The sequence below is a fragment of the Leucopleurus acutus genome, assembly GCF_964270905.1.
Source record: "Leucopleurus acutus genome assembly, chromosome: 18".
In the NCBI taxonomy this organism is placed as follows: Eukaryota; Metazoa; Chordata; class Mammalia; order Artiodactyla; family Delphinidae; genus Leucopleurus; species Leucopleurus acutus.
This window is the reverse complement of record NC_139160.1, coordinates 18,085,110-18,104,101: the sequence shown is the minus strand read 5'-3', so window position 1 is coordinate 18,104,101 and position 18,992 is coordinate 18,085,110. Positions and strand designations below refer to the sequence as shown.

At 35.6% G+C, this 18,992-nt stretch overlaps 2 protein-coding genes across 4 annotated transcripts in view; one reads left to right on the top strand and one right to left on the bottom strand.

The window, feature by feature from the left end:
* Positions 1 to 2,672, bottom strand: part of CAB39L (calcium binding protein 39 like) — a 99,570-nt gene extending 96,898 nt beyond the window's left edge. Inside the window, exon 1 of the mRNA XM_082859166.1 lies at positions 2,653 to 2,672. The gene's annotated coding sequence lies outside the window, so the exon portion shown is untranslated. The remainder of the gene's footprint in view (positions 1 to 2,652) is intronic.
* Positions 2,673 to 9,256: 6,584 nt separating this feature from the next.
* SETDB2 (SET domain bifurcated histone lysine methyltransferase 2) overlaps positions 9,257 to 18,992 on the top strand; it is a 74,103-nt gene continuing 64,367 nt past the window's right edge. The window contains exons 1-3 of one of the 3 annotated variants that reach the window (XM_082859589.1): positions 9,257 to 9,427; positions 15,362 to 15,487; positions 16,509 to 16,574. In XM_082859589.1, the coding sequence (XP_082715715.1) occupies positions 9,412 to 9,427; positions 15,362 to 15,487; positions 16,509 to 16,574 (208 nt within the window). In that variant the 5' untranslated portion in view covers positions 9,257 to 9,411. The remainder of the gene's footprint in view (positions 9,428 to 15,361; positions 15,488 to 16,508; positions 16,575 to 18,992) is intronic. The other 2 variants (XM_082859590.1, XM_082859588.1) reach the window with 2 other exon arrangements.

Below are 18,992 nucleotides of genomic sequence, written 5' to 3'. Positions count from 1 at the left end.
TAACTTTGTATGATGTGTAATCTATAAAAATATTGAATTACTGTGGTTTACACCTGAAAATAATATAATAAGTCAACTATACTTTAATAATAATAAAAAAGAAGTGCTTATAATCACTCTAAAACCTTCACTCATAAAATCTTTTGAATTTTTTAAGTACCAAACACAAGAATTCCAAACAGGTTCTGAGAGCAGTTTTTATTGACTTTTTTATGCTCTATTAGATAAAGAGATTCTAATAAACATTCTGTCACAAAACATATTCATTTAAAAGGTATCATCAAATTTTTTCTTTTATAATTAAACGGTGCATCACTTGATAATGGGGAAAAATTCTAAATTTGTATATATGAGATTGCAAAAAAAAATAATCTCTAACATATCAATCTAAGTTAAATGACTTTTACTTAGTTACTTAACATTGTTCATGCAAAAGTGATATTTTAAAAAATTTCTACAGATCTTCAGATTATATATTATGAAATCTAGAGAACTGTATTCTTCAAAGAAAAATCTGAAGACAGTTACCTAATTTGTTATTTTAAAATTACATACAGAACATATTTACGCAATATAGTAAATGTAAACGTAGTATTTTGACTTTAAGTTGTGTTAAAAAGAAAATAGATTGGGATGGATATATATACACTAAATGTATAAAATGGATAATTAATAAGAACCTGCTGTATAAAAAAATAAAATAAAACAAAAAAAAGAAAATAGAAAAGCAATAAATTTTCTTCAGCAGAAGAGATCAAAGGCACTAATGTTTGGTATCATTTACTGAGATTGCACGCTTTCAAGAAAAAATGCAACTACAGCATTATTACTTGAGGGTTCATTTTCATTATCTAAATTTCCTTATAGTAGGATCTCATAAACAGACCTCACAAAAGATTTATGAACCTGTCCTCATTATTACTCACATGTATAAAGTGGAAGCAACAAATAAATTTAGTTCAAACAAATTGAAGGTCAAGTTTTCCAGAAAGCAGGTTAAAAAATTATGTTTCAGTTAGGCTAAAAAAATGTATATATCCATACCTCCCAATTACTGTATGTTTTAAATGTATTCAATCAACAATTACACTTTTGAATGTATGCCAGTAACTATGATATGTGAACGCTATCCAAAAGTTTTTGCAAACATTTACTGAGCAGCTCCTTTGTGTTATCGCTGTTTGTTAGCCACCAATCGCTTACTTTTTTTTTTGGCTGCACTGCACAGCTTGCGGGATCTTAGTTCCCCAAACAGGGACTGAACCCGTGCCCCCTGCAGTGGAAGCACAGAGTCCTAACCACTGGACCGCCAGGGAATTCTCACCAACTTTACTTTGATAGCCTATACAGTCCTCCCTGGAAATCGGCCCAGGGTTGGTCCAAAACTCTCCGCAGACACTAACATTCCTTATGTACATAGTACCTTAGCCATCAACTCACCACTAAATTACTGATACTGAACTCTTGCAACTTAAGTTTTTAAGACTCATGAATAAAAAGTAAAATTGTAAAAGAAAATTAATTTTCAATTATTATTTTACTGTTGTTCTCTTTGGTATTCCTGCCATGGTACTTTTGAGTTGGGTTACCAGTTAACCTTGGATAAATGAAAACTAAACTCAAGGCAATAAGTGTCTTTGCTTTCTTCTCATGAGTGTCAAAACTGCTGAAGTTAATCACAAAATATTAACCTTTTAGCTAGGTTTTCAGATCCGATAAAATTTCCCCTCAAATGAATGACCATGCGTGCATTCTACTTCGATTTTTTAAAATAATAAGGAGGAAAAGGAGGTAACTCCTGTCTCCCTCCTCCCATCCCCAAAGAGCTGAGAAGTTAAGATGCTTTTTCTTACAAAAACCTCTCCCTACCCATGACGAAGCAACCAAGGATGCCAAGGCAAACCCGGAGATTCCTAAATCTTTAGCAGATTGTAACAAGGAAAACCAAAATTTGACAAAATTCTTCCTTCATTTCCACTGTTTCTGCAGAGATCAACTACTTTCTTGCTTTTAAAAAAAGACCACTGCAGGAATGCTGGCTGTACACTTAATGAATAAAACTGCCCTAACGCAGAACCTGACGCTCACTACTACCAAAAGAGGGCCTTAGTCAGAGGTTAACTACCGAGTAGGGCAAACACTTTAGCAGTCACTCCCTTGCAAACGACAGAAAATGAAGACGTCTCTTTCGAATCTGAGGACAGTCGTGAGGTATCTCCCCCTGTTCCCTTCCATTACCAGCCTTGTTCCTTTCTGAATCAGGCAGTCCATCAGCCAACCTCCTTTGTCAGTAAAGAGGGTTGATGGTCAGAATCTTTTCGAGACAAAGATTATTGGAATAGTTCCCTGGAACCCAAGGTATCACTGTTAAGGCATCAGAGTCCTCGCCAAGCCCCGACAATAACAAACCAACCAAAGCCTGCGCTCCCCATCACCGCCACCATTTATCGCTCTTCCTAGCCAGGGCTGAGACTCAGACCAGGAAAACCTTTCCCTTTCAGGGAAGTAAGAAGGCGCCAGGTCTGTTTCCTCAGGCCCTTCCTCTCCTCCACTGCTCCCTCAGAACACCTCTACATCTTGAGCTGCTAAGTACGCTTTCAACCGCCAAGCAGCCCCGTCCCAGACACACCCAAGATGGCTCCAACCACCTACCAGAGGAAACAGCTGAGCCACCACTCCAGCGATGCCGTCCTCTCGACTGCGGATATCCCCATTGGTCCAGCCAGAGAGCGCGAGACAACCCGAGAGTTCTGACAGCCAATCGGGAGACGGCGCGCTCCGGCGCTCCCGCGTTGCCGACGGTACGCGCGCGGAAGTTCTGAGGCGTGGACCCAGTGGGTGTGCAGCCAATGGGCTCCGGGCCAGGTGGTGGGAACCTTCAGTGTCCGACTCCTCCCATTTTGGGTTCGCGTTAGGCCTGGCCGTTAGGGTTTGGGCGGTCCTCCGTCCCTGCTGAAGCGAGGCGGGACTGTTTTTGTTGAGGTGAGGTCTAGTAAATGGTGAAGTACTTCCCGGCCAGAGGGTACCTGGGTCCGTGGGGTCTCGGTGGCGTGCAGTGGGAGAGGAGTCCGACCCGCGGGGGAACCCAGCCTCGCCAACGGAGCGGGAGGCGTGGAAACCGCAGTCGAGCCGGTGTAACCGAGGCACGGTCGTGGTTGGCCCTCCCGACGGCTCTTTCGGCCCAGCACCCGGGAACGCGGCGGAGCTCTCGGCCGCGTGGATCCCAGCCCTTGTCACCTCCCTTCTTTCACCCACGTGCAGTCCCGGGCTGGAGAAGGGACTGCGGGCGCTCTGAGTTCTCAGCCCGCATTCCAGTCTCTTGTCACCCGGTGCACATCTTCATGTGAGGTGATTCCTAAGCAGCTGGGGAACCTGAGGCTGTAAAAAGGGCTGCGGGGAGTGGACTGCAGTCCAAAATCCAGAAGCAGAATTTGATGGTTTAACCACTGACCCATTTCACAGGTAAGACCACACAAACCCTAAATAAGTAAAATCATCTACCCAAGATCACGGACTTGAGGTCAGATCCTAAGAGCTCCTGACTCTCGTTAACCACAATCCAATAAGAAATTATCCCCAACAGGTAGTTAAATAAGGAACAGTGTGTAATTGTGCTCTTCGGCACGTGGAAACCTGCAGTGAGCTCTGCATGTATTAATGAGGCGGTAGATTGAAATAATCAAAAAACGGGCTCAAAAATCAGACTGCTTGGTTCCTTAGTTGCTCTCTGCCACTTACAGTGTGGCGGCTTTAGCTTCCTTGTGAGAAAAACGGGCATGCTAATTTATCCCACATGATTGTTAGGCACATTAATACGAACACGTGAAGTATTTAGAAGCCTGCCTGTCACATGTTTTATATGCAATAAATGTTCATTACTGTCATCACAATTAAAACGTAACAGGAGATGGTCACAGTTTCCTAAGAGCCTATTTGTAAAAACGAAAAGGAACCATAAAATGAAGCGAAACAGACTTTTTCTGCCAAAATGAAAAAGAAGGGGAAAAATATGAGCAAATTTTAAAATCCTGTTACACTCTCAAATAACACTGGTTGTCTCTGGATGATGAGATTATGAGTGATTTAAATTTTCTTTGTGCTTTACTATATTTTGCAAATTTTCTTTAGTAAACATGTTTTAATTTTGTAAGTTCAGTTACTTTTAAATTTTCAGAAGGTATGAACAACACTGGTGAGAGCTTTCTTTAAAACGAAGCTATTACTGAGTGTGCTTATATGCTACAGGTGGAAGTATAAATTGGTAGAACATTTCTGGAAGGCAGTTTGGCAATATGCTCCAGAAGGCTTTAAAATGGACAGTCCCTTTTTGAAAGTTATATACTTAATTTTTAAATTAGTGCATTTTTACATTCTCCTTTTATGAAATTAGAACCTTACAGAGCACAATCCACAATCCATTACCTACCCCCTTCTCCCATTCCACACTCAAGACTTTGATGCAGAGCCTTCAGGTCCTTTTTTACACTTACATATTCTCTGTAGGTGCATATATGCATTTGTAATTCTTAAAAATCGAAGTGGTATCATACTATATAATTTTGTAATTTTATTCACTTGACAGTGTTTTTGCAGTGTAAACGTGTTATTTTATAGCTTGTTATGTTATTTACAGCTCGTTTCTTTCACCTGCTCGATAGTGTTCCAATGTATGACTGAATTGTTCTGTTAATGTAAAATATTTATCTTTGTCTCATTTTCATGTTAAATTATATTTTGTTTGATATGTACTATGTAGCGCATTTTATTTACCATTCTCCTCTTGATGGACATTAGGTTGTTCAGTTTTTCACCTTTCAAACAGTGCTGCAGGGATATCCTTTTATTTGTTTTGCTGTGCACATGTGCTGTTTCTCAAGAATATATACCTAAAAGTGGAATTGCTTGGTTTTAAGTTATGAACATTTTTAATAGGCATTGCCAAATTTGCCTCCAAAATACTTCTACTAATTTACACATCCTACAAAGTATGACAGTTCAATTTCCCTACAATCTAGATCAACATGAGATACTATCTTTGTACTTTTTGTCCATCTGATGGATGAAAATTATACTCATTTAAAAATTTTTTTCATTCTCTGATTACCAGTAAAACTGCAGTATCTATTCATATGTTTATTGACCTGTAATATATATGTTTCTATAATTTCTTTTTTTAAATTGCCCATTTTTCTATTGAATTATCTTTTTCCTAATGATTTGAGGAGTTCTTTTTGCGTCCTGGTTACTGTGTATCCTGTATAGTTTTTAAAAATTTCTTTAGAGTCTGTGGCTCTGTCCACTTTTTGTTACCATTGTTAAAAAATGTTAGACATTTTCTCCCAACTCTTTGGTTGGCTTTTAACTTTAAGTTAAAATTTTAAGTTTGTTAGTTTTCAATTATTTATTCTACAGATAGATTTTTCTCTTCTTTACAATCTTTAGGTCTCTTTTTATTTTACTGTATTTCTCTAAGACTTCCAGTACCAAACTTCCATTGGTGGCAAGTGTCCCCATCTGGTGCCTGACTGTAACGAAAATGCTTCTGATGTTTCCTCATTGAATATGATATTTACTTCTTTGTTTTGGTAGGTAGTCTTTATCGGGTTAAAGAAATTCTCTTTTATTCCTAGTTTGCAAGAGTCCTTGTCTTCCCCACCGCCCCCCCCCCACGGCCCCCGGCCCACCCCAGAATAGTTGTTGACTTTTATTGAAATTCTTTTGTGTGTCTTTCTGTATTTAAGATGATAGTTTTCCTCTATTTATCTGTTAATGTAGAAATTTACATTGAGTAACTTTACAATGCTAAACTTTTTGGGTATTCCTGGTATAAACCATACTTTGGTAACATACTTTTACTCTACTGCTGCATGTTTTTACTTACTATATTTGCTTCTATACCAAGAAGTGCGTTTGGCCTTGAGTTTCTTTTCTTATGCGTCAAGGTTACAGTAACCTCAAAAAAATGTTGAGTAGCCGCCCATATTTTTTCTGCTCTTGAACAGTTTGTATACTATGGAAATTATCCATTCCTTGAAAGTTTTGTAGAATTCTTCTATAAAACTTTTTGGACCTGGTATACTGGGAGTGAGAGATGGGGATGTGTGGCATGCAGCTCTGGTAAGATCTTTAATTGTTTTAATTTCCTTTTCGTACTTATCCCTCTAATTTTTTTTTTCTTTTTTTCTTGAGCCTAGTTGGTAGTCAATAAGTTCAATTAGATATTCATGGTGAATTGTTCTGTCAGTGTAAAATATTTGTCTCTTTTATTGGTTTTCATATTAACTTCTATTTTGTTTGATATGAATGTTTCTTCTTGTATTTGCTGGTATGTCTCTTTTTCACATCCCTTCATTTCAAACTTTTGATGACATTTTGTGAGATTTAAGTGGGTCCCTTATTTTAAAATATAGCTAGGTTTTGCTTGCAATTTAATCTGAGAGTCTGTCCTTTAATAAGTAAGACTGAACACATTCACCTTTTTTGTGATTATTAACATAATTGGCCTTTTTCTTGTCCTCTTATTTACCTTGCTTCCCATTGTATCCTTTATATCTTATATTTTTCCATTTCTCATTTTAATTGAGGTTTGCCCCAAGGTTTTAATTGAGGTTTTCTTTGTTCTGTTTTCTTTTTCATAGATTACTTTTACATTTTTTTCTAAAGATTTATTTATTATTTTTAAATTTTATTTATTTTTGGCTGCGTCGGTTTTAGTTGCGGCGCGCGGGCCCTTCGTTGTCTTGCGCGGGCTTCTTTAGCTGTGGCTTGCACGCTCGAGGGTGCGCGGGCTCTAGTTGAGCTGAGTAGCTGCGGGGAGAGGGCTTAGTTGCCCTGCGGCATGTGGGATCTTAGTTTTATGACCAGGGATCGAACCCACGTCCCCTGTATTGTAAGGCGGATTCTTTACCACTGGACCACCAGGGAAGTCCCTACTTTTACATTTTTAACATAATTATTAAATTTATATTTTCCTAACAAAGTCTGCATTTCGTTTGTATTGATATCCTCCCTACGAAGAACTTAGTATGCTTCTACTTTATTTTCTCAGATCTTGCAAGAATCCTCTTCCATCCCTCCTTCAGAAAAGAATGTAAATTTCCTATGGTTATATCTTCCAGCAATTTGGTTTCGTCATTAAAACCCATTTTTAATCTGTAATTATCTAGCATTAATGTGTTTTACTCATTTATTTGCTCACTTTTGCTTCTTTTAACTCAGTACTTCCTTCTACGTTAGTTTTTATTCATGAAGTACTTCTTTATTTCTTTCAAAGTCTTTGAGTGTCTGTAAAAGCCTTCCCCCCAACCCCCACGTTGAAAGATACCTTGGCTGAAATAGTATTCTGGATTCAGACTTATTTTCCCTTAACACTTTGCATCTGGCATTTCTGATGAGAAGTCTGAGTACCAGTCTAATAAACATTCCTTTTAGATAATCTAGATTTTCTGAAAGTTTCTGAGACTTTGTCTTTCTTCTTGATATTCTGAAGTTTATCCATGGTTTGTCTAGTGGTATGTATTAAAAAGTTTATCTTGCTTGATACTCAATGGACCCTTACCCACACTAGCCACATTAGTAGGCTAATGTGTTTTCCAGTTCTGAGAATTTTTTGGTCATTATTGCCTTTTCATTCTAGTTATCCCTCCTTTTTTTTCTTTGCTCTGTGTTCTGAGTGAATTACTCAACTCAGTCTCTCAGTTTACTAACTGGCTTTTCATCTGAGTCTATGCTATTATATCTATCTATTGAGTTTATTCAATAACTGTTTTTATATCCAAGATAGCCAATTGGTTATTTTAAAAAATTGTATGTTTTTTCATAGATGAGGTTTCCTTCTTTAGCTCTTTGATATTAAATACAGTATTTGCTTTAAAATTATTTTCAGGATGCTCTATTAATTCTCCTCCTTAATATAAGTTCATCAGTTTGGTAGGCTTGTTAAGTCTTTTTCATGGTGTAGCTTTCTTCATATGTTTGATGGTTCTTGGTTGTGTATTCATCTCCTCTGAGAGGATTTACTCTTCCTTTTGCCGTGGTGATGTGTTTGTGGTTGGCATTATCTCTGCAACTTCCCATCTGTTTCCTTTCCCCAGAGAGGTCGCACAGACTCATCTATAGAGAATTCCCTTTTTGTTTTCAACATGACTTTATATTTTTAATTACCAAAAAAATGACCATTTCTGCAGATTTGGTGTGGCAGTGGGAGAAGAATGTATATGTTGACTAACACCTTGAGACTAAAATTGCTGATCTCTTTTTGACCTTTTAGTTCTACCTCTAGGTGTATATCTTCAGGAAATAATCAGATATGCATAAGATATATTCCAGCCTTATTTATTATACTGGAAAAATAGAAATAATCTAAATGTACACTATACAGGTTTATAGTACTAATTATTAACTTATTAAATTTTAATAATTGCATAATTATTGTTTATAATTGTTCATATTACACTAAAGAACATAATAATTGTTCTTTAGTGTAATTTAATATATGGATTATTGACCAAAGTACATTATACAGCCACTTAAAAGTCATATTACAGGAAAACATTAATGACGAGAGAAAGTACAGGATATATTATCAATGAAAGATTATAAAAAATTATACATACTAAAATTCAAATTTTGTTTTAAAAGTATATATAGTGAAAGAATAATAATAATTGCTAGCATTTATTGAGTCCTTTGTAATGTGCCAGGTATTCTAGGTGATTAAGTCTTAACCTCACAACAATCTTTTGAGGTAGTTAGCATTATTATCCCCATTTAAAAAATTTTTTAAAGTTTTATAAAATGGAGTTAATTTATATTAATTAACATATATTAAGTAGATAGTTCTTAATTTTTCTGTTAATTAACATATTAAGTAGATGATTCTTAATTTTTCCGTAATTTTCCTAATATTGATATTTTACATGTTTTTCCAGTTAATATGTATTCTTTTTTCATAATAGTTCATGCTGTTTTAAAAGATAGCGCTATTGTTATAACAATCTCTTTTTTCTTATATATTTTATTATTTACCAATATGCACCATTCCTTATTGTTTTCCTTACAGAATGTTTCATGCATTCATGGACCGAAAGATGGAGTTGGTTTTTATTTTTAAATTAATATTGTCAATGATCTGATACGACTATATGTATTCACTTGATGAAGATGCATGGACTTGTCATTAAGTTGGACTAGTGATCATTTCTGAAAGTTTCTTCAACCACAATTTCTACTTGAAAATTCAAGTATCAAAGAATATTTGGTTTAGAGTGGTATAATGATGTATTTTCTCTGAGTACTGCAAATTTCATAGAGACCACAGTTGGATTCCAGTTATATTCTACAATCAAAGTGATTCAGTTCTTTGATAAAGTTAATTTCGAAGAATTTTATGTTTGTAAACAACACCAAAAGATGGGAGAAAAAAATGGTAGGTTGAAAAACCATTGTTAAACTTTATGTTTAAAAGTATATAGACTACTTAATGAAGCTGAATTGTGGAATTTTCAAGGTTTTTCTGTGCAAGTAACTTTTCTGAATTAGAAAGAATTAAGAGGATTTATAGGACTTACTCTCATGTAGCAACAATTTTGATTGTCTTTATAATTAGTTGTGTATCTGTAATACTAAGTCAGTACCTTAACGTACTTTTTAAAAATACACTTTGGGCTTCCCTGGTGGCGCAATGGTTGAGAGTCCGCCTGCCGATGCAGGGGACACGGGTTCATGCCCCGGTCCGGAAGGATCCCACATGCCACGGAGCTGCTGGGCCCATGAGCCATGGCCGCTGAGCCTGTGCATCCGGAGCCTGTGCTCCGCAACGGGAGAGGCCACAACAGTGAGAGGCCCGTGTACCGAAAAAAAAAAAATACACTTTCTTCTTTTTAGAAAACTTACAGATTTACAGAAAAATTGATAGTACAGAGAGTTCTCATATTCTCTGCACCCAGTTCTGCCTGTGATTAAAATCTTACATTTGGCTGGTACATTTGTTACAATTAATGAACCATTATTGACCCATTATAATTAACTGAAGTCCATAGTTTATTCTTATTTCCTTACTTTATGTCTTTTTCTATTCCAGGATCCCATCCAGGATACATTACATTTACTTATGTCTCCTTAGGGTCCTTTTGCATATGACAGTTTCTCAGACTTCCCTTGTTTTTGTAAGATTTTGTATCCAAGTGTTTGTAAGATGCCCCTTTATTGGACTTTTTTGACTGATTTTTGTTTTTCTCGCGATTAGACTGGGGTAGTGGATTCTGGGGAGGAAGACCATAGAGGTAAAGTGTCAGTTTTATGAAATGATATCAAGGGCGCATGTTACCAACATGATTTCTCACCTGCTGTTGTTGAGCTAGATCACCTGGCTGACATAGTGTTAAGTGGCTTCTCCACTGTAAATTACTACTCTCTTTTTTTCTCCCTTTCTCTACTATACTCTTTGACAGGAATTCACTGTGTGTAGCCCATACTTAAGGAACATGAATTTATGCTCCTCCTCTTTGAGAACAGAATATTTACATTAATTTTTCAGAATTCTTCTGCAAGGGAGATTTGTTTCCTTTCCCCAGTATATGTTTTATTCAATCATTTATTTACATCAGTATGGATTCATGGATACTTACTGTATACTTTGGGTTATAAGCCAGTACTGTTTCATTTTGTTCTTCAAATTGTCCCAGGATTAGGCATTTGGAGCCCTTTCGGTCAGCTTCCTGTCTCTTTGACATACCCCCATCAATGTAGGTGGTTTTTGTTTTGTTCTTTGTTTTTAGCACTTCCTTATTTTCTGGTACTATATGATGCTCCAGGCTCATCTTGTATATTGGCATAGTCCTAGAATGAGCCATTTCTTGAATGAGCCCTCCTGGTTCCTTTTATTGGAGAATGGTATTACAAACTAAGATCTGGGCAGTAGGTGTATTCATTTGTTATTGGGTTGTCTTGCTTCTGGCCCTCTCAGCTGACAGAGCAAAGTATATATAAATATAATTGTATATACACATATCTATAAATATTTCTATATGTAACCATCTGTATCTGTATTGAGCTAAACATGAGTTTATACTGATGTTTCTGGCTCTAATCCATTACTACATGGATTATTCTAGCTTATTCTCCTTGCTTATCTATAAATTCCCATTATCTGTTATCCATTTATTTAATTGCTCGATTCTAGTATATGTGTATAGCAGTATCAGAAGTACTGTAAACTTATTCCCAGGTGTGACACCTCAGTGCTTGTGCAACTTCCTTTTGCCTATAGTTTTACAGAGTCCATTTATTTCCAAAGTTATTTAGGTCAGCACCTTTTCCACTCAGCCCTTCAGAGAGGTTGTGTATACATTCCTTCCTGGGATCCCTGATCTCTTAAATGATATTTTAAAATTTGCATACATTAAGCTTCACTCTTTGTGCTTTCAAGTTCTATAGGTTTTGACGAATGCATAATGTCATGTATACACCACTACAGTATCATACAGAATAGTTTCACCACCCTTTAACATACTTGTAATATGCGGATTGTTTACAGATTGTAGTACTAATTTCACTGGACAGTTATCTAGGCCAGCGGTTTCAAACTTTCTTTTGGTCTCAGGACTACTTTATACTCTTAAAAGTGTTTAAAACCCCTAACAGCTTTTGTTTATGTGGATAATATCTATTCATATTTACTAGAAAACTGAGAAGCTTCAAAAATGGTAATTGGCTTATTTTTTTTTAAATAATAAACCCAACATGTTAACAAATTACATTTTTGTGAGACATAACTATTTTCTGAAATGAAAATAATTAGTGAGAAAACCATTGTTTTATATTTTTACAAATCTCTTTAATAGTTGGCTTAATAGAAGAGAGATTCTCAGATCTCCTTCTGCATTCAGTCTGTTGTGATATGTTGCTTTGGTGTAAATGTATAAAGAAAATGAAGCTTCACACAGACAAGAAGTTGGAAAAAGGAAGAATATTTTAATAGCCTCTCAGATAATTATGGATATTTTTCTTTGGTACAACTACAAAACTCAACAAGTAGTCATTCCTTCAAGGTTAGTTATAGTGTGGAATCTGAATTCTTATCAGTGAGCTTTTTTTTACACTGTTACATTAAAAATCCATTGGTTTGTCTTGCACTTTGATGGGCCTTTTACACATGTATGATTTTATAACATCATGCATTGGCCACTTGGAAAACATTGGTTCAATGAATTATGCAGATTTTTCCAAATGTTGACACATTTAATCATACAGTATTTAAAAATTACATTTGTTAATATTGCTACCAATCTCATCAAAAAGTGATTAGTTATTGAGAAGCTCTCAAGCTTACCATGGCAGATGCAAGTTTTCTAAATTTTCAGTTTCAACTTGATAGCTTGAATTTTTCATTAGCAACAAATGCTGTTACTTTTGTCCTTCAAGTGATAGGCTCCCTTTATTCATGTTTGAGAAAATGTGTACCAAACACCCAAGTTGGAAAAAAACAATTTTTATTAGTGGTTCTTTTAAGGAAAAATGGTTTTCTATGAAAAAAAAAAAAACCCAGCTAGTTTAGCTTACAACTCAAACAATCTCCCTAGTGCTTTTCCTTGAAACAGCCATTGTACTGTGGTAATTATTATTTTTTTTGGTAATTATTTATGTTGCTTTATCAAAGACCTTCTTAAGTGAAATTGGTGGTAAATAATAATAATGACTTACTAGTAGTTCGGTGCAACTGCCTTGATTCACACTAAGGCTCCAACATTTTTACTCACCAGCGCTTTTGAACCATCAGTTAATGTCAATATAGGGAAGAAAAGGGCAAATAATGTCTTGATATTACTATTAAAATAGTTTGACCTAGCGTATTGTCTGAAAGGATTTGGGAACTCCCAGGAGTTCATAGACTACAGTTTGCTGATAACAGGCTCAAAGGTGTCCAGAGATTCTCTGTACCAATGTCCTGAAGCTCTTCAAGTGATGGATGGAGAAATATAGATATATACATGTACACATACCTAGGTCATTATCGATGTATTTAGTAAGCACTCCATGTTGATGTTCTACAGAAGACCCTCTTCTCATTCTACAGATTCTCTCTAATAACATCTATTTTGTGGCTTTAGCAAGAATTTGTGTGCTATTGACTCCAAAATTTGTATATCTGGATCAGATCTTACCCTGGAGCCTGTGCATTCAGTTTACTCACCCTACTTGAATTTCTCACTTGTCTCTCTACCTTTATTCCCTATCGCAGTGGATACCATTATTATACATATGGTTGCCTGAGTCAGAAATATAGAAATCATTCTTGTCTCGTCCCTCTTCCCACTGCCACTTTAGTGATTTTTTAGAAGCAAAATTAGTAACATAATAAGATGCTTAAACCTCTTGAGTGGCTCCCTATAGACTTCCATATAAAAATAAAGTTGCTTAGCATGGCACTCAAGGCTATGTCAGCCCCTATCTGTCTCTAAAACATAATTTCTCATTCCTTTTGTCCTTTCACATTGCATTTTTTTCAAATGTTGAAACCTTTGTCTGAACTGTGCTATGGGGAAAAAGGAAAAGTAGGCTTAGTCTTGTGTAGTACACATCAGGCCAGAGAGTTAACAGGGAAACAGCACCCCTCCTGAGGCTTCTATGGTAGCAGCAGCCCTAATTAGCCAGAGGTCCCCCTTTGGTTAGATGACTGCCAGGGAGAGTTGGGACTCTGAGTCCTAAGCCTCTTTTGAAGAATCTCACTCTATTACCAACTTGGAGGTTCTGGGTTTAATTTTTAATATTAAGGAAAATGTATTTTTTGTAAACTTACTACGCTGTCTGCTCATTAATCCTCCCAATGGCTTCTCAAGTGACCTTTCTACAGTGCAGTTACTGTTATGTTTCTCCTTTGCTTAAGGCCCTATTCATTTTAAACATTTTATACATTAATTTTATATATTTTATAAATAATTTGTGTTTAACATTTTAGGTAATTTTTGTTACTTTTATTTTTATTTGTTTATTTATTTTTGCGGTATGAGGGCCTCTCACTGTTGTGGCCCCTCTCCCGTTGTGGAGCACAGGCTCCGGATGCACAGGCTCAGTGGCCATGGCTCATGGGCCCAGCCGCTCCGCGGCATGTGGGATCTTCCGATGTCCCCTGCATCGGAAGGCGGACTCTCAACCACTGCGCCACCAGGGAAGCCCCTGTTACTTTTAAACATGGTGTAAGATTTGACTTTCGCCAATTTATTTTAATTGCATTTCTCGTATTTCTGTTTTCAGCTTTGAAAGGATGATTTCGCTAGAAAATTTTTAAGGTGTTAGCTTGCTGGGCATCTGAAATGTTGGCTTATCTATATAACTTTATCTATAAAAGCTTTAAACATATTTTGCCTCCTGTAAGTGTGAACAAAAAATGTTACCTGCCATTTCAGTAAACAGTGAATATTGCCTGCCATCAAGCCATCATCCACTGCATCTGCCCCCAGCAGCACGCCCTGAGGGGAATTCAGAATGTAGAAAAACCGGATACTAGTCCTAGATAGTTAAGATGCATGTCTGAGGAATAACTTCAATGAGCCCAAACTCTTGCATCTCCCCAGACACAGAAAAGCACTAAAATCATTAAACTGAGATGTCTGTCTTTTGTGATTAGCAGTAATCTTTTGATGTTTGACTACATGTTTTATTACCACCACCCCCCAGCCCCCACTCCCCCCAGCAAAAAACTTCTGTATATCCTGGCTCCTCCCTTACCTCTTCAGAGAAGTTCCTCAGAGCTGTCTGAGAGGCTGTTTCCCAGGCTGTGGTCCTCAGTAGTTTGCCAAATAAAACATAATGTGCAACTTGTTTGTGCGTTTTTCTTTCAGTCAACATAATTATTAAAAAGTTACTATCAAAGATAGTTTTTAAAGCATTATTGTTAGACATTTAGTTATTTCAACAATTGTTGAGATGTTTCCTTCTGGAACCCTCCACTTCCATACTCAATGGAGGTTATGTCCTTGAAACTTTTAAAATGAATGTGTCTATAAATACACCCACTCCCACCCCTAGAATGAAGTCATTCCTGCTGTTTTCCAGTCAAGAAATAGTGTCACTACACAGAAAGAAAAATAAATTGTTTAGGCATTTAAAGTTTAAAAAAAAAAGTGTCACTGAAGTTTTCAACACATTTTTTTTTTAATTATCAGAAATAAGTGAGATACCCAGGTCATATTTTTTGCTTGTAGGTCGTTGTAAAGAAACAGTGACCAAAATCTTTTTCTTCAAGGAAAGTAATAGGCCAGTTAAATTTTGATTTTTATTTAGAAACCAAGTATATTTTTAATAACATGTGCCTTAGGAAAATTATGTCTACTGAGCTCTTAGGCTATTATTTTTTCTTTAGGTGATGCAAAAACTTTCTGGATGGAGCTAGAAGATGATGGGAAAGTGGATTTCATATTTGAACAAGTGCAAAATGTGCTGCAGTCACTGAAACAAAAGATCAAAGATGGATCTGCCACAAATAAAGGTATGAAGCAATAAAAACGTTCAGTACATTTAATGCTGAATATTACCCACTGATAATATAATATAATTCTGTTTCCAGTATTGCTGTTCGTTTTAAAAGTCAAATAACTTCTTTTGTTTTTTAAGAACCTAACATCAGTTCTACCTGCTTTTTGTGTGTGCGTGTGTGTCCTGCTTCTATAAAAACTTGTTTTTACCATACTGTGGACATTTTGTAAAACTGGATGAAGCTGGTTACTTTGAATAATAGCTGCTGAATTTATCTCTATTTATCTCAGGCTACCTTCTTCTCCCTCATTTTATCTTTTTTTTGGGGAGTGTATTGCAAAACTCATTGTAGAACATTTGGTACATATAGAAGAATATAACAGAAATTATGTATTACCCAATCATTCAGAGATAACTTATTTTCTTTAATATAAAAGTAAATATATAAATATATTTTGCCTGCTTTAAACAGAACTTGCCTTAGTAGTCTTCAGAAAGCAAACCTTGCGCTCTACATAGGCAGTCAGTTCAGTCATCCCAGTATTTTTTCTGCTTCTTTGTCTTCAACCTAAGTGGTTGTAGAACATATACTTTTATATGGAAATTTCCTTCATTCCATCAGAACATATGATTTTCAAGCAAAATCTCCCCTGACTATCCTTTATTTTTCCCCAGGATATTCTTAATACTTTATGGATGTTCTTATGACATTAATCTATGATGTGCTTGTCCACAAAATTAACAGTATTTTTCATTTTAATATTCCTTCTCATTCCTTCATGAATCAGATATATCTAGGTTTGAATCCAGTTCTGCCACTTCCTAGCTTATTGACCTGGAATAAACAGCTTAACCACTAGGCCTTAATTTCTTTGTCTTTAATGTATTTAGTAGATAATCATAAGAACCTCTTAGAGGAGTTGTGAAGATTGAATGAGATAAAATATGTAAATTGCCTAGTACAGTAGCAGACATCTTGAGTGAAGGTGATACTGCTGCTGATTGTTTTCATTCTTTTTTCCTTTCCTTAACAGAATACATCCAAGCAATGATTCTAGTGAAGGAAGCAACTATAAATAATAATTCAACTTTGATAAGGGGTATGTACATTTCTAATCCCAATCTAGAATATTCTCTGCTGTTTTCTTGCTTTGAAGCAAGCCAGCCTTAATTATGTCAAGTTAACTGAAGACAGTTTAAAAATAAAACTGTAAGATCCATATATGGAAATCAGTTTCCCTAGTAAACAGAAAGTCCTACCCCATAGGAAATGCATACTCTACTAAACTTCTCCGGGAAGAATTGTATCTCTTTTTCAAAAACGCTTCTACTATAAGAAGGGCAAATAGAATTCCAAGACTCCAAACCACTATAAACCTATTGATACTTTGTGTAAAGAACAATACTAAAAGGCACATTCTGGTATAGATAAATTGATGGAAATTTTTTTCATTTCTAGATTATTATTAGACCATTAGTCTAACAAATTTATTTTAGAAGTAATTGAACGAAGATAATGTACCAAGATTATAAAAAGAAAAATTGAAAAGTTATTTTAGATAAACAACAAGTCCTGTATAGCACAGGGAACTATATTCAATATCCTATAATAAACCATAATGGAGAAGAATATGAAAAAATATGTGTGTGTGTATATATTTATATATATATATATATATATATCTGAATCATTTTGCTGTACACCAGAAACTAACACATTATAGATCAACTATATGTCAATTAAAATTTTTTTTAATTAAAAAGCAAGTTATTTTATCAGAATCACTGTCCTATAAATCTTAGACTATCATTAATTTGCTAAAGTGTTGAGGAGGTACATTTACTAAATTTTAATTAATATTGGTAAATATTTCAACAAATTATAATTATTTTAACTCATAATTTGGAGCCATAAGGTTTTAAATCTCTGAAAAATGGCTTAACATCATCAGTTTAGTTTTATTGATTTATTGATTGATTGATTATTGATTGCTGTGCCGAGGCATGCGGGATCTTCGTTCCCTGACCAGGGATTGAACCCATGCCACAGCAGTGGAAAAGAGGAGTCTTAACCACTGGACCGCCAGGGAAGTCCCAAGTTTATTTTAAAGAAAGCTTTTGTTATTCAAAAGTATTTTCAATTTCAGTAGCTAATGTACAGTTTTAGAAGAGTAGATTCTTTAAGAAAACAGTCTTTCAGTATCCTTCAATAGCACTTGGAATCAACACATCCTTAAGGGATTACATTTGCTTTGCAAGAGAAGCTTTTAAATGCAGGAGGTGGTAAGAGGAATTAATTCTAAGCAACTTTTTTTTTTTTTTCTTTCTGAAACAATCTTTCCCACTAAAAGAATATAGGTTGGGTTTTGTTTTGATTCTTTTTTTTTTTTTTTTTCCTGCGGTACGCGGGCCTCTCACCGCCGTGGCCTCTCCCGTTGCGGAGCACAGGCTCCGGACGCGCAGGCTCAGCAGCCATGGCTCACGGGCCCAGCCGCTCCGCGGCATGTGGGATCTTCCGGGACCGGGGCACGAGCACGCGGACCCTCAACCACTGCGCCACCAGGAAAGCCCTGTTTTGGTTCTTTTAAAGTAAAGATTTCATCAATAGAAATACTGAGTACTATAGTTTCATATTTTTATATATAGTTCATCTGAAGTGTAACAAATTTATCAAAATAAAAGTATATGTTTGCTAGTGGTAGAGCAATGTTTTAAAAGTAATTGGGGAGTTACGTAATTGACATTGCTAGCATATGTACGGATTAAACACTTTCTAGTAATAAAGATTCATGTTAGTATTTATATTAAAAGGAGTACTGAGACTGGGGGAAACAAAAGGACTTGGTGTTGAGGTCAAAACAAGCCATCCCAGATCCAGCCTGAATTCTCCAAACCACTAATTACCTTTAATTTTCTTTGATTGTGTATAATTCTGTAAATATCTGCTGTATCCCCATACAAAGACTTGGATACTGTTTTCTTGAAAGAAATTATTATTTCTCCTTTCTCCCCTTATCTAATAGTTAATTTCAAATCTCCATGTTTTTTAGTAAATCTTATTTCTAACTATGCTTATATTTATTTGTTTTGTTCCTATTTGTTAATATGGCTTTATATGGCTCATTCAAAGAAATTAGCTGGGAAATTCTTAACCTGTTAAACTTATTTAATTTTTAATCAGTTATTATATTATTTACTCAGCTCTCTTCCACTATCAGATTTTAAATCTTCTTTTTTCACCTGTATAACTAAAGAGGGTTTTTTATGCTAATTAGCCAAGGATGACCTTGGATTATAACTTAAACTATTCTTTTATTTACTTAAACTTTTTTTTTCTTTTTAATAAGAGTGGTGTGCACTAAAGGACCAATGCAAGTTAATAATCTAAGGCAGGATGAGAATCACTTTTTTTCTTAAGGTCCACTACTACATAGGAAGAAGCACAATTAAAAACAATTTTTTAAAGCCAAACATAGACTATTCTACGTATCCATTTTTTTCAAAATAGGAGCAGAAAA